The sequence below is a fragment of the Helicoverpa armigera genome, chromosome 29, assembly GCF_030705265.1.
Source record: "Helicoverpa armigera isolate CAAS_96S chromosome 29, ASM3070526v1, whole genome shotgun sequence".
NCBI classification, from domain to species: domain Eukaryota; kingdom Metazoa; phylum Arthropoda; class Insecta; order Lepidoptera; family Noctuidae; genus Helicoverpa; species Helicoverpa armigera.
Window position 1 is genome coordinate 1,217,559 of NC_087148.1, and position 12,843 is coordinate 1,230,401.

Below are 12,843 nucleotides of genomic sequence, written 5' to 3' on the forward strand. Positions count from 1 at the left end.
GGCGGGTTTGTTAGTCACCGAAGTTCAAGACACCCGATCGTCGGGTGTCTGTTTAGTTGCTGGTTCTCTGAGAGACATTAATCACCTCTGTGACGAGCAACAAATTCATTTCAACGTTTTTCACCGGAAAAATCGACATTCAAGCTAGCATGGCCGGTTTGTTAGTCACCGAAGTTCAAGACACCCGATCGTCGGGTGTCTATTTAGTTGCTGGTTCTCTAAGTGACAAGGAACAGTTCTGTGACGAGCAACAAATTTATTTCATATTTTTTTCATGAAACAATTGACATTCAAGCGCGCAAAGCAAATCTATTTGAAAAAAAAAAAATTTTTGCACCTCAAATTTATTTTGGTTATACAGCATCAAATTAGCAACAAATTTGTAGTGATTTTGTTTATTTTACCTTTACTTTTATCTTATAATCCATGCCAGCTTATGGTGAAGCTAGCATTGTTGACGATTTCTCGAAATCGGCAAAAGCAAAAAAATCGATTATTTGGCAACTAATTAGCAACAAATTAGCAACAAATTTTGAGCTTTTTTTTTTAATTTTTGCCCACTTTGTACTGCCAGCTTTATAGAGCTATGAGCAAGCGTGGTGGTGATTACTACTCAGTGCTTCCCCGTGGGAGAGGAGGCCGCAGCCCGCAGTGAGGCGGTTAAGGGGTTGTAACTAGGGCATGCAATTTCGGTAAAACAAAAATTACCGGTAAAAATTCGGTAATAAAAATATATATAATATAAAACGGTAATTTTTGTATTTTTTTTCTAATGTGATATTATAACAATAAGATTGGGTAGTCTTAAAGCAAAAACTAAATACATATGCAAAGTATAAGGTAGTAAACGTTTTTTGTGACGTGGGCCGTAACAAAAAACATGTCAGTACCATCCGTACGCGATGTCGCCGACAAAATGGAAGAGAAACGGCTGCGCTGGTACGGACATAAGAAGGAGGACGTAAAAAGGAGTGTCACCTGAGGACATCGGCAGTGTGAATGTGATACTCAATCTCAATATACCCGGTCAAATGCGCAAAGGCAGGCCGAAACCGTGGTGGTTGAACCGAAAGGTCGCCGCTGCCTTGCCTCGACGACAACACGGTGGTAGGTACCCTTCCCAGGCAGTGCACACCTGGACTGTGTGCTCCACCGTGTCCTCTGAGCTGTCCGCATGGTGGTGAAGTAAAAGCCCCTGCTCAGTAAGGTCATAGGGTAGGTAAAATAAGCATTAGCTACATTTGTACCTAGTATGAGCTGACAGCTATGAGGAAAAACAGAATAACCGAATGATACAATTTGTTTAGATTTTATAAATTAAGATGAGAAACAAGATTTGTATCTCAGCTAGAGATAGTTAAGGACACACACGTTTACTTTCCTAAAAAACAGCAACTTTAACACTCTTACAATACGTAATGTATGCAACATTACATTATATTCAGGCTACATAACAAAGATTTGACGTTAAATGAACAAACGCTATATTTTATCACAAAAACGTAAAAACCGGTAAATTACCGGTTTCATATTATTTTTACCGGTAATTTAAAACTCGCAAAAATGGGCGATTTACCGGTAAAAACAAAACCGGTTAACCGATATTGCATGCCCTAGTTGTAACAGTAACATGTACTGACATATTAATACCTACCTGATCGTTGCGCTGTCGCAAGCTCGGCTGCTGAACACGAGGTATCGGGTTCGATTTGTGGGTTTTAATAACTTTCACAAAGCAGCCCGGAGCCTGGAAGTTGGTGATTGATACACCCGTGCATCTTAGAGCACGTAAATGACGGTCCTGCTTGTGATCTCTCTCTGGTCGTGTCGGATTGCCGTCCCATCGGGTTACGAGAGTGAAGGAATAGGGAGTGCACCTGTGTCCAAGTAAATGCTCGTGCACTATAATATGTCCTGCAAAATTGGGTATATCTCTTTATGTGAGAACAGCCGCCGTAGCCGACAATATAATCAGAGGACATCATGTCAGTATTGATGATGATGAATTCACGATTTAATATTTTTTTTGAACCATCGATCGCGCCGACTGTCGACTGAAAATGTAGTCGACAGTATACGGGTACTGTACAAACTGTTAAAATAATCAGTTGATTATTAACAATATGTAAATAAATACAGAAAACAAAAGCAACGTTTAAAAAACAATTTCTAACTATAGTTTATCATTAGAAGTGGTCTAAGTAGGTTGGTTCTATTTGGAGTTAACCATTTAGGATACTGGTAAATGTTTTTTTTATATTGTAATTTGTGCCCTCCTAGACGTTTGAAGAAGGGGTAGAAGGGGGTTTGGGAAGTCACGAGAAGTATAGTTCCACCACCATGGAACCATGAGACGCGGGTGAAACCACGGAACACCTGACTTTGGACGTGATCATTGTTGTATATTCGATAAATCAAGTGATTGTAGGAACTTGCTCGATTTGTAAAACATGGTCCGTTTTCAGTGGTAGATTTTAGTCATGAACCATGAATTATAGTCTAAATTCGTGGTTCATGATTAGTAATAGTAAAAGTATCAAGTGAATATTACACTATGTCACTTGGCGTTTTGGTGGCTTTTGTCCGCCACGCCACGCCACGAGGTCAGATCATCCAGTAAGGGTTATAAAGGTCATAATGGCAAAAATATCTCGCTACCTACTGTAGGTACTCGGAGGCCTCATGAAACTTGTTAGTCATGTTTCCTAACATACAGCAACAGCTTTATTTAAAAGTATATTATTTCACAAACAACAAGTCTAATTCTATGACTTTTCATTAAAGGATCAAGAACCAAAGGCCAAAATGACGCTGAATGCAGCAGAAATAGTAGAACAGGCAGCCTTAGCGCTGCAGAAACCCATGAACGATGTAATAGACCGCGGAGACTCGGCCGTGCAGCAGTTCTACTGCGGCGCCACCGTGTTCGTGACAGGCGGCTCCGGCTTCCTCGGCAAGCAGCTCGTAGAGAAACTCTTCAGGTGAGGGATATTTGTCAGGCCGTGGAGACTCGGCCGTGCAGCAGTTCTACTGCGGCGCCACCGTGTTCGTGACAGGCGGCTCCGGCTTCCTCGGCAAGCAGCTCGTAGAGAAACTCTTCAGGTGAGGTATTTGTCAGGCCGTGGAGACTCGGCCGTGCAGCAGTTCTACTGCGGCGCCACCGTGTTCGTGACAGGCGGCTCCGGCTTCCTCGGCAAGCAGCTCGTACAGAAACTATTCAGGTGAGGGATATTTGTCAGGCCGTGGAGTTCAGCAGTTCTACAAAGCATAGCCGGATCCTCACAATTGAACTCATCTTCTGAAAGAAGGATACAGATAATGGCATTGATCATTACCCATCTACATATCGACCACGCGAGTTGTTCTCTTTAAACGTTGATGCCTCAAGCCACTACTCTTTTCTATAGTATTGCAATATAAGCCACTTTTTATTCACATGTAGCGTTTTTCTTTTCAGGGCATGTAAAATAAACAAAATATACATGTTATTAAGACAAAAGAAGGGAAAGAATATCAAAGATAGATTGGAAGAAATACTTAAAGATCCAGTGAGTATAACAGTTCAAATTATAAGAGTTACTCCCTCGCTTACATAGTAATTGGTGGTTAAACTTTCCTTTATATTATGCTTGGTTTAAATTATGGTTTAAATAGACCAAACAACATTTTAAACTATCAAAGTATTTTAAACATCATCATCGAAGACCTCAATATCATAAATAATATCAATATCGTGATCCATGAAAAAATCCATCTTGTATGCATGATACAATATCATGCATATGTACTTGTAGTATAGCTACCACTCTTCAACCCCCTTGCATATGCACACACGCGGAAACAGAACACTATGTAAGCAATTATTGCAACCATGAACTTGCACCCTGCATACATAATATAATTGAACTTGCATAAATAATTTATCAGCCTTTTTATCGTCCCACGTCCTTGGGCTGCGGGATCGTTCGCGCGAGTTACCGCGGCCCTGGTACATAAAAGACCTGAGGAGGAACATGATGGGTTTTAGTCAGTAAGAGTCTGACACTCCCTCACGCTGCTAAGCCACAGCGGGAGGGGTCATTTGATGATTTCCTAAAAAAGGCTGCGGCCTCTCACATAATTTATCATAAGTATTTCATTTATGTCGCCTCCAAAAGGTATCTGTGGAGATCTAATGGGGAGGCCTATGTTCAGCAGTGGACGTCCTATGGCTGAGATGATGATGTTGATTTAATTTATGTTTTTTTTTTGTCTAGGTATATGATATGCTAAAAGAAAAGCAGCCTAAATTCGCTGAGAGGATAATACCAGTGGAAGGTGAAGTGGCAGATCTCAGGCTTGGTATCAGTGATGCTGACTGGTCGACTCTCACTAGTGAGGTAAGATATACTGCAAAATCTTCTAGAGGCTTTCATCATAAAACATCAAGCTTAGCCCCTTACTGAGTAAATACTACAACGCTCCATGTAAAACAGTGGTACTTAAAAACAACATTCTAGAAACATTCACAAAGTAGCCCGTAGTCTGGAAGTTGGTGATGGATACACCGTGCATCGCAGAGCACGTAAATGTCGATCGTTCCTGGTCTCTTTCCGGTCGTGTCAGATTACCGTCCCATCCACCAAGGAATAGTGAGTGCACCTGTGTCCAAGCAAATGCTTGTGCACTATAATATGTCTTGCGCAGCTGGCTCTCCTTGCATAAGAATAGCTGCCGAGGTAAAAACCGGCCTTGGACCTCATGACTATTAAAAATTAAATCAGGCGTTTTCAAAAAAACTGGTAATTCTTTAGCATTGCATACAATAACTATTGCATTAAATCAACAAGTGACTTAATTATCTAAATAAAAAAAGTGTATATGAATATTCCGATTAACTAGGTAATGTAAATAATAAAAAGCAATATCATGGTCACGTCATTATTAGAAAACTTTCCACAGTCAACAACTGATTATATTATCATTATAATGATATGTAATATATACATAACTTACTTCCGAAGAATTTGCAATAGGCATAAACATTATATATGTAAAGCATATTTATTCTACACCCGGCGGTTTTCCGACTTTGTAACCCGCGTTTTGGGGGACTGTTCTCGAACAAAATGTAGCCTTATGTTACTCAGGGATAGTCTAGGCTTAACAAAATATAGCTCATGCTACTCAGGGATAGTCTAGGTTTAACACACTATAACCTATGATACTCAGGGATAGTCTAGTTGTAACAAAATACAGCCTATGCTAGCAAGGGATAGCCTAGGTTTAAGTTAACATAGCCTATGCTACACAGGGATAGTGTAGACTTAACACAATAATATATAGCCTATGCTACTCAGGGATAGTCTATATCATCTTAAGCGCCAAACGTTTCCATACTAATGATCGATCGATCTATGCGACTGTTACTTACCCACGATCGCCCCATTTTAATGATCATGTAACATCATCATGATCTCCCGAGCCTTTTCCCAACTATGTTGGGATCGGCTTCCAGTCTAACCGGCTGCAGCTGAGTACCAGTGTTTTACAAGGAGCGACTGCCTATCTGATCTCCTCAACCCAGTTAGCCGGGCAACCCAATACACCTTGGTAAGACTGATGATTACGTTTGCAGGTGGATACAATTTTCCATGTGGCTGCCACCGTGAGGTTTGACGAGGCCCTCGCCAAGGCTACATTCATTAACATCAGAGGAACCAGAGAGGCTTTGGCACTTGGCAGAGCCTGTCCAAAACTTAAGTGAGTTTAAAAGGAACTTTTTTCATTTTAGCGGTTACCTACTTACAATTTTGGATGCCTATATTAAAAGCTCTTCTCGGGACTAAAAGTAACCAATTGTCCCGTTACTGAATACTAACTTCTGCCAGCGGTTTCATCCGCATCGTTTGCACGAACCCAGATAAAAAGTAGCTATAGCTTTCCTCGATAAATGGGCCATTTAATACTGATTTACAAATCGGACCAGAAGTTTCTGAGATTAGCGAGTTCAAGCAAACATACAAACTCTTCAGCAGTATAGATTCATGTATGATAGGTTCATGTTTTCCTCCACATTTTAGTAAGGGTCAATTCCCACTGAAAGAGCAGCGGCCGGCAGCGGCCGTAAGAGCACGGAAAATGTAAGAGCGCGGCGCGGTGCGGCGCCGCGCGGCCCGCCGCGCTCGCGCTCAATCCCTTGCAATTACGGCCGCTGCCGGCCGCTGCCGGCCGCTGCTCTTTCAGTGGGAATTGACCCTAATAGGCATGGTGAATGAATATTAGTAACTAGTCCGATCTTTTAGATATTGGACACGTGTTTTTTCATCTCTCTCATGAACAAATGAAAACGAAGATACTACACGATTGAATTTTGTGTTACGTTTTTTCTAAGTACAAAAAATATAACATAGACGTGACGTCACGAGCCCCCATTATTATCAATCTTTGTTGAGTTATACATATATACTTAGTATTTTTTAGGTACCTACGCATGACGGGGTTTTATTTCATCCATTTACATAGATATTTACACATTACTTTAAAAATATAAATACATATATGTCCAATATCTTTTGCCAATTTATATGGCGGACCAATTAGAATCACCTTTTTTTAACCTTGTCATCGCGACTATTATATGTAAATTCTAAAAGTAGCTTTAGTTGCTTGACCTGGAAGTGAACCCGCACACTCATACTTAATAGGCTGGTGCTTTAAACACAAGATACATAAAATACTGAATACCTCGTTGGTCTAGTGGTCACAAGCGCGACTGCTATGACTGAGGTCTCGAGTTCGATTCCTGGGTCGGACAAAAATCGCTCTGTAGGTTTTATAAAACTTTCACAAAGCAGCCCGTAGTCTGGAAGTTGGTGATTGATACACCCGTGCATCGGAGAGCACGTTAATGTCGGTCCTGCGCCTGATCTCTCTCCGTTGTGTCGGATTACCGTCCCATCGGGTTATGAGAGTGAAGGGATAGTGAGTGCACCTGTGTCTGCAAATGCTCGTGCACTATAATATGTCCTGCGCAGCTGGCTGAGCTCCTTATATGAGAACAGCCGCCCTGGCCGAAATCGGCCTTGGACGTATCATTATTATTATATCAAATACTTTCCTAATTTTCAGATGTTTCGTACATGTGTCCACGGCATTCAGCCACGCGACTTTCGAACGTATTGGGAAGGAAATAAGAGAGGAATTCTATAAAACCCCCGTGTCTCCTCATATCCTGATCAAGATGGCTCAAGAAATGGACAGCGAAAGACTGGACGGTATTACGCCTGCGTAAGTGATTTTGAACTGTAGTGCTTTGGCATAAGAATGAATTTTCCTAATTTTACTTCTGGGGAGTTTAAAAATTTACCACAGGTGTCTTGAATATAAAATTTCCGATTGCTATTTAGAAAACTTTTAACCCGTTTCACCGGATACTGATAAAGTATCTGATACCCTATCAGGAACTTTTCTGACAGCTAATCTATAATTTTTCACGGGTCACCGATAGCAAGATCTGGTAGAAATTATAACCAGCCTTTGTCTAGCAGATAGCATTAACTATCAGATAACTAACTAGCACTTTATCGGTGACTAGTTAAACCGGGCCTTAAAGTACTTAGGAGCTCCTAAAATGCTACCATACTGGTTACCATATGTTAATGATTCATGTAATACCTATTATTTAAAAAAAAGGACCCATGGAGTTTCTTGCCCGTTCTTCTCCATAGGAAGCTACTTTTGAAATAGGCAACTAGAATAAAACCTATTTATAATTTTTGACGTTCATAAGTGCTTGTAAAGACCTAAATGAACTCAAAAACGTTTCATTCGAATTAGGCTGATAAATCAGCACTTTTCGAACGTCAAAAACAAAAGACAGTCCCCAAAACGCCCACCCTTCACCACTTCCTATGTGTTTTTGCTGGGAAAAAGAAGTGGTGCAACAAACTCCCCAGAAATAAATGATTTGACGTTGATGATTTTACTTCCAGGTTGACAAAAGGCTGGCCGAACACGTACACCTTCACGAAGGCTGTAGCTGAGGAGATGGTGAGGACCGACGCCGGAGATCTACCCGTCACCATCGTCAGACCACCTGCTGGTAAGATCCGAGAAGACTTCATTTTACAGCCTTTTTATCGTCCCACTGCTGGGCTGCGGCTTCCTCTCACACGGAGAAGGATTGAGCGTTAATCACCACGCTTGCTCAATGCGGGTTTGTGATTTCAGACTATATAGTCCAGGTTTCCTTAAGATATGTTCCTTCATCTTTTATCAGCCACTGGTGTCTAAGGTATACTTAGAAAGTACATACAAACTTAGAAAAGTTGCATTGGTACTTGGAATTTGGTTGGTTGACCCACTAGGCCACCACCACGACTTTGTGGATTTATGCTTCAATCCAATATCATACTTACTTATATTTTCAGTGATAGGCAGTTACTACGAACCAAGCCCTGGTTGGATGGATATGAGCTGTGTCTACTCCACAAGTGGGGTATGTTCTTTATTATTTGTTCTTTGTAATTTGCAGTTAGTCTATTTGGGCAATGCTTATCGTCCTCGTCCAGTAGTGGACGTCTTTTGGGTGAAACGAGAGTCTGTGGAAGATAACTTTAAACCGGCAAAGTTATTTAACAAGAACTGACAATAGTGTAGAAAATAAGGATTTATCTCAACCACCATTGGGCCGCTTGAAGTAAAAGAGGCGAAAGTATAATAACCTTATAGGCAACTACATGTTTGAACCGTTTGGGGTTGAAACTCTAGGGCCGTGGGGTCCGAGCGCCCACCTTCTTGCCAGGGATATTTCCCAGCGCCTGGTTGACACTTCCCGGGACCCAAAGGCTGACTTTTATTTCGCACAGAGGTTGAGCATTGCCATCCAACGTGGCAATGCTGCCAGTCTTTTGGGTACATTATTGGGACAGCAACGAGGAGCAATTTTTTGATACAATTTATTAGTTTTAAGTTTATTTTCAATGTTTAAAATTAATGTAAATATTTCAATTATTATAATTTATACCATCATTTATTTCCAGATAATCTTAGGGGTGGGCATGGGCCTAATCCACGTGGCTAACGTTGACAAACACGTGGCTCTTAACGTAGCCCCCGTGGATATGGTGAACAACACTATTTTGGCCGCTGGATGGCAAGCGAAGGAAAGGGATGATAAAAACGAAGTCAAAATATACGCGTTGGCTACCGGTGAACAGACAGTCACGTTTGGTAAGATTAATTTTTTTTGACGACCTCGATGGCGCAATGGTCACCATGCCGGACTGCCGAACCTGGGGTCCCGGGTTCGATTCCCGGTTCGGTCGACATTTGTGTGATGAGCATACTTGTTGGCCGTGGTCTGGGTGTTACAATATGTATTTGTGTAGCTTATGTAATTTGTCAGTTGTGTTAGCACCCATAACACAAGTTAATTAATAACTTACCATGGGGCTAACCAACCGTGTATGAAAAGGTGTCCCGACATTATTTATTTATTTTATTTAATTATATCAATTAAGCGCACATTATATAATCATACCCCTGCTAGTAATCTGTGCCCCTGCGCCCTGAGCCCTGACCTTCACCTGTGCAGAAGTGATTTATTGGTTTACTGCCATAAGGGTACGGTGCGCAAAGCGATCCCCACTCTTCCGGAGCTCATTAGCCGTGTCGATAACTATACCCTATTTACCGAGCCGTGAGCCAAAATGTAAACAAAGAATGACACTTTTTCAAGATGGCGGGCATAACCCGATCGATGACAAAACGTAACATTTTTATGTAAAATGTTCGCAGTATCTGTGGTCTACAATTTAGTTGGGTTCTATGTTTGACAGTCAAGTCTTTTAGGTTCTTTTACATGTAAACAATATTTGTTTTTTTTTCATTGTAGTGTCATAGTATTTCAGAATTAACCCAATTTTATGAATGAAAATGAGTGATCGTTGCATACCTATGCTTTGTGTTTGCGTTTGTGTGAGGGCGCAGTATGGTTTTAAGGCCAGTAACACACGCGCCGAGTTTAAATACGGGAAGGTGACATTGACGGAATTTCGATTTTTACACGCTTTTTATTAGCTTCACCTGTATGTTTGTAGGTTTGTATGTTTGTATGTTTGTATGTTTGTTTGTAACCGACTTCTTTGGGCGCGATTTTGACCCACTTTAAACGGCCAGATTTCGTTCAAACTTTGTAGATTTATTGAGGACCGATGACAATACACTAATTTGATAAAATTATTCCATTTTTAACCGACTTCCCAAAAAGGAGGAGGTTACACATACACATCGATTACTCCGAGGTTTATAGACCGATTTACGTGATTCTTTTTTTGTTCGACTCGGAATAGCTGCCAGTTGGTCCCATAGTCATCAGGTCAGGATCTGATGATGGAAACCCTGAGAAATTGAGGGCAACCTTCAAAAGTTGTAGGCATACATAGGGTAAAAACTTGACACTCAGGTGTACGCCTAAAAGCACTATTCAACTGTGAAGATTTGGAGCTGACCTGATGATGGAGACCAGAGAGGGTCGAGGGAACTCGACAACTGAATATGTAAACTACCTCGTGTTTGGGCTTATATTATTTGTATTGACAAGACCTTTGCAACAGTGAAGGTTTGGAGCTGACCTGATGATGGAGACCAGAGAAAGTCGAGGGAACTCGACAACTGAATATGTAAAATACCTCGTTTGGACTTATATTCTTTCTATTGATGAGAACTTCCCACTTGTATGGATAGTGACAACTATGAGTATCACTGAAAAGCTTTAAATAAATAACCTTTTTACAAAAAAATTAAACCGACTTCCCAAAACACTAAAAAGCAAACAAAAAAACTAATTTTAGGTGCATCGGCCTAGAAGTCGGTGGCAAAATTAACTTAGTAACGTCCATTAGACACCAACTTCGGCTTTTCAATTTGCAAAATATGATTTTTGTTAATTTATATAATTTTCATCTATAGTCGATAAGGTAAGAAAATTAATTAAAATTTTATAGAATTTTTCTCTACAGTCGATAAGGCAGGACTCGATGTTAATTTTTATTTCCAATAATTATCTTTAGCCATTTTCTCTAATATTGTCAAATTTTTGTATACTAAAGAGAATTTTAATTCTACAAAACAAATAATAGTTTTAAAACAAACTAAAAAGTAGAAAATAAATAATAGTTTAAAAAAACTAAAAAACACGCTTTTTATAGAAAATCGAACTAAAAAATAGAAAATAAATTTTAATGAATTTAAATCAAGAAAACAGTGTTAAAAATTTCAATGAATATAAATTAATAATAGTGTGAATACAAAAAAAAATATTTAAAAAAAGCGTGGGGTGCTTTTTAAGATATTATCGAAATGAAAATCACTGTACTCATATCTGTCAATAAAATATTTATAACTATTGACACCATGCACCCCACGCTTTTTTTTAAATATTTTTTTTTTGTATTCACACTATTATTTTTGTTTATTTATGTTGAGAATCATTAGCATAATTACGTCCTTGATTGCACGGATGCAAATCAACAGCTTTAATATTCATATTACAGATTATACTGCCAATATCATGAGGAAGGAATGCGTGAAGTTCTCAGCTAATAAAGCTATCTGGTACTGCAGCCTGATTGAAGTGAAGAACCGATTTCTCTATAACATAGTGGCCTTGCTTCTCCATTATATCCCGGCTTTTTTCATTGATATTATTGCAGGGCTAGCCGGCCTGAAGTTGCAAGGAAAACCTGTTTCGTAAGTTGATTTTTAATAACGAATTCAAGAACTTTTTAAGCAGGCTAGAATAGGGGTGAATTCTAACTAATATTATAAATGTGAAAGTAACTCGGTCTGTCTGTCTGTCTTTCTGTCTGTTTTTTCTTCACGCCTTAACTACTGAACCGATTTGTGTGAAATTTGGTACAGACATAGTTTGGAATTAGAGAAAGGACATAGGATAGTTTTTATTACAAAAAAAGTATTCCGGACATATAGCGCCACCTATTGGTCAAACCAAAAATCTGCCAGAAGTCACGCGAACGAAGTCGCGGGGAAAAGCTAGTTTGAAATAAAAACTTTTGACTTTGAATGAAAGTTGATTTCACTTTCAGATTTACAAAGATCTACGAGAAATATGACAAGCTGCTGAAAACCCACGGTTATTTCCTAGCGTACGAATTTGATTTCAAGGACGATAATCTTAAGGGTCTTAGGAGCAAGATGAGCGATGCTGACAAGGCCATTTTCAACTGTGACTTGAGGTCCTATGAGAAAAACTTGTTCGTGAAAGTCTGGTGTCTTGGCGTAAGAAAATATATTATACAAGATGGTTTGAGAAATGTTAGGAAAGCCTACCGAAAACAGATTTACTTTGGAATAGCTAACTACGTGTTTCTAGCCTTATATTTCTACACTTTGTACTGTCTTTTCTGCTACTCTTGGTTTATTTTAAAGTATGTTTTCGCTAACTTGTAAGCGAGTAAAGTTTTTTTTTATAAATAAGATTTGTGTAAATAATTGTAACCAATAAAATTTCAAATTTTTGAATGTTAATTTTTTTTTGTTTGAATATACTAACACGTGGATGATACAGGGGGGTGGAATAGCCGCGAAACGCTTCGAGAGAAGATATTACGTCCGTGCCCGGTTTGCTCGAGTCTTGGCTGGGGCACTGCCGTGCCCCCAGATAATATAATATACAGGAAACTTTCGTTTGTTTGAATCTTTAGGGCTCCGAAACTACTGAACCGATTTGAAAAGTATTTCGCTGTTGGAAAGGTGCACTCGTCTCGAGTAAAACAGGCTATATTTTTTCCGTGTACGGCTAAACAGCTATTAAAAAATAAAACAAATGGACGGACTTAA

At 39.7% G+C, this 12,843-nt stretch overlaps 1 protein-coding gene across 1 annotated transcript; it reads left to right on the plus strand.

Moving 5' to 3' along the window:
* The first annotated feature begins 2,119 nt into the window (after window positions 1–2,119).
* On the plus strand, window positions 2,120–12,511 carry LOC110381861 (fatty acyl-CoA reductase wat). The gene is made up of 11 exons (XM_049851066.2): window positions 2,120–2,241; window positions 2,785–2,981; window positions 3,458–3,548; window positions 4,257–4,379; window positions 5,618–5,742; window positions 7,111–7,269; window positions 7,974–8,083; window positions 8,412–8,479; window positions 9,024–9,213; window positions 11,538–11,733; window positions 12,090–12,511. Exons 2-11 carry the CDS (start codon window positions 2,806–2,808, stop codon window positions 12,451–12,453), a joined length of 1,602 nt encoding a protein of 533 aa, XP_049707023.2. The 5' UTR covers window positions 2,120–2,241; window positions 2,785–2,805; the 3' UTR covers window positions 12,454–12,511.
* The last annotated feature ends 332 nt before the right edge of the window (window positions 12,512–12,843 follow it).

Excerpts from the sequence above, each read along its gene's own strand:
- LOC110381861 (XM_049851066.2), top strand. The coding sequence starts at position 2,806 with ATGACGCTGAATGCAGCAGAAATAGTAGAACAGGCAGCCTTAGCGCTG. Across the intron at positions 3,549-4,256 it reads AAGAAATACTTAAAGATCCA|GTATATGATATGCTAAAAGA; the intron begins GTGAGTATAACA and ends TTTTTTGTCTAG. Across the intron at positions 8,084-8,411 it reads CATCGTCAGACCACCTGCTG|TGATAGGCAGTTACTACGAA; the intron begins GTAAGATCCGAG and ends TTATATTTTCAG.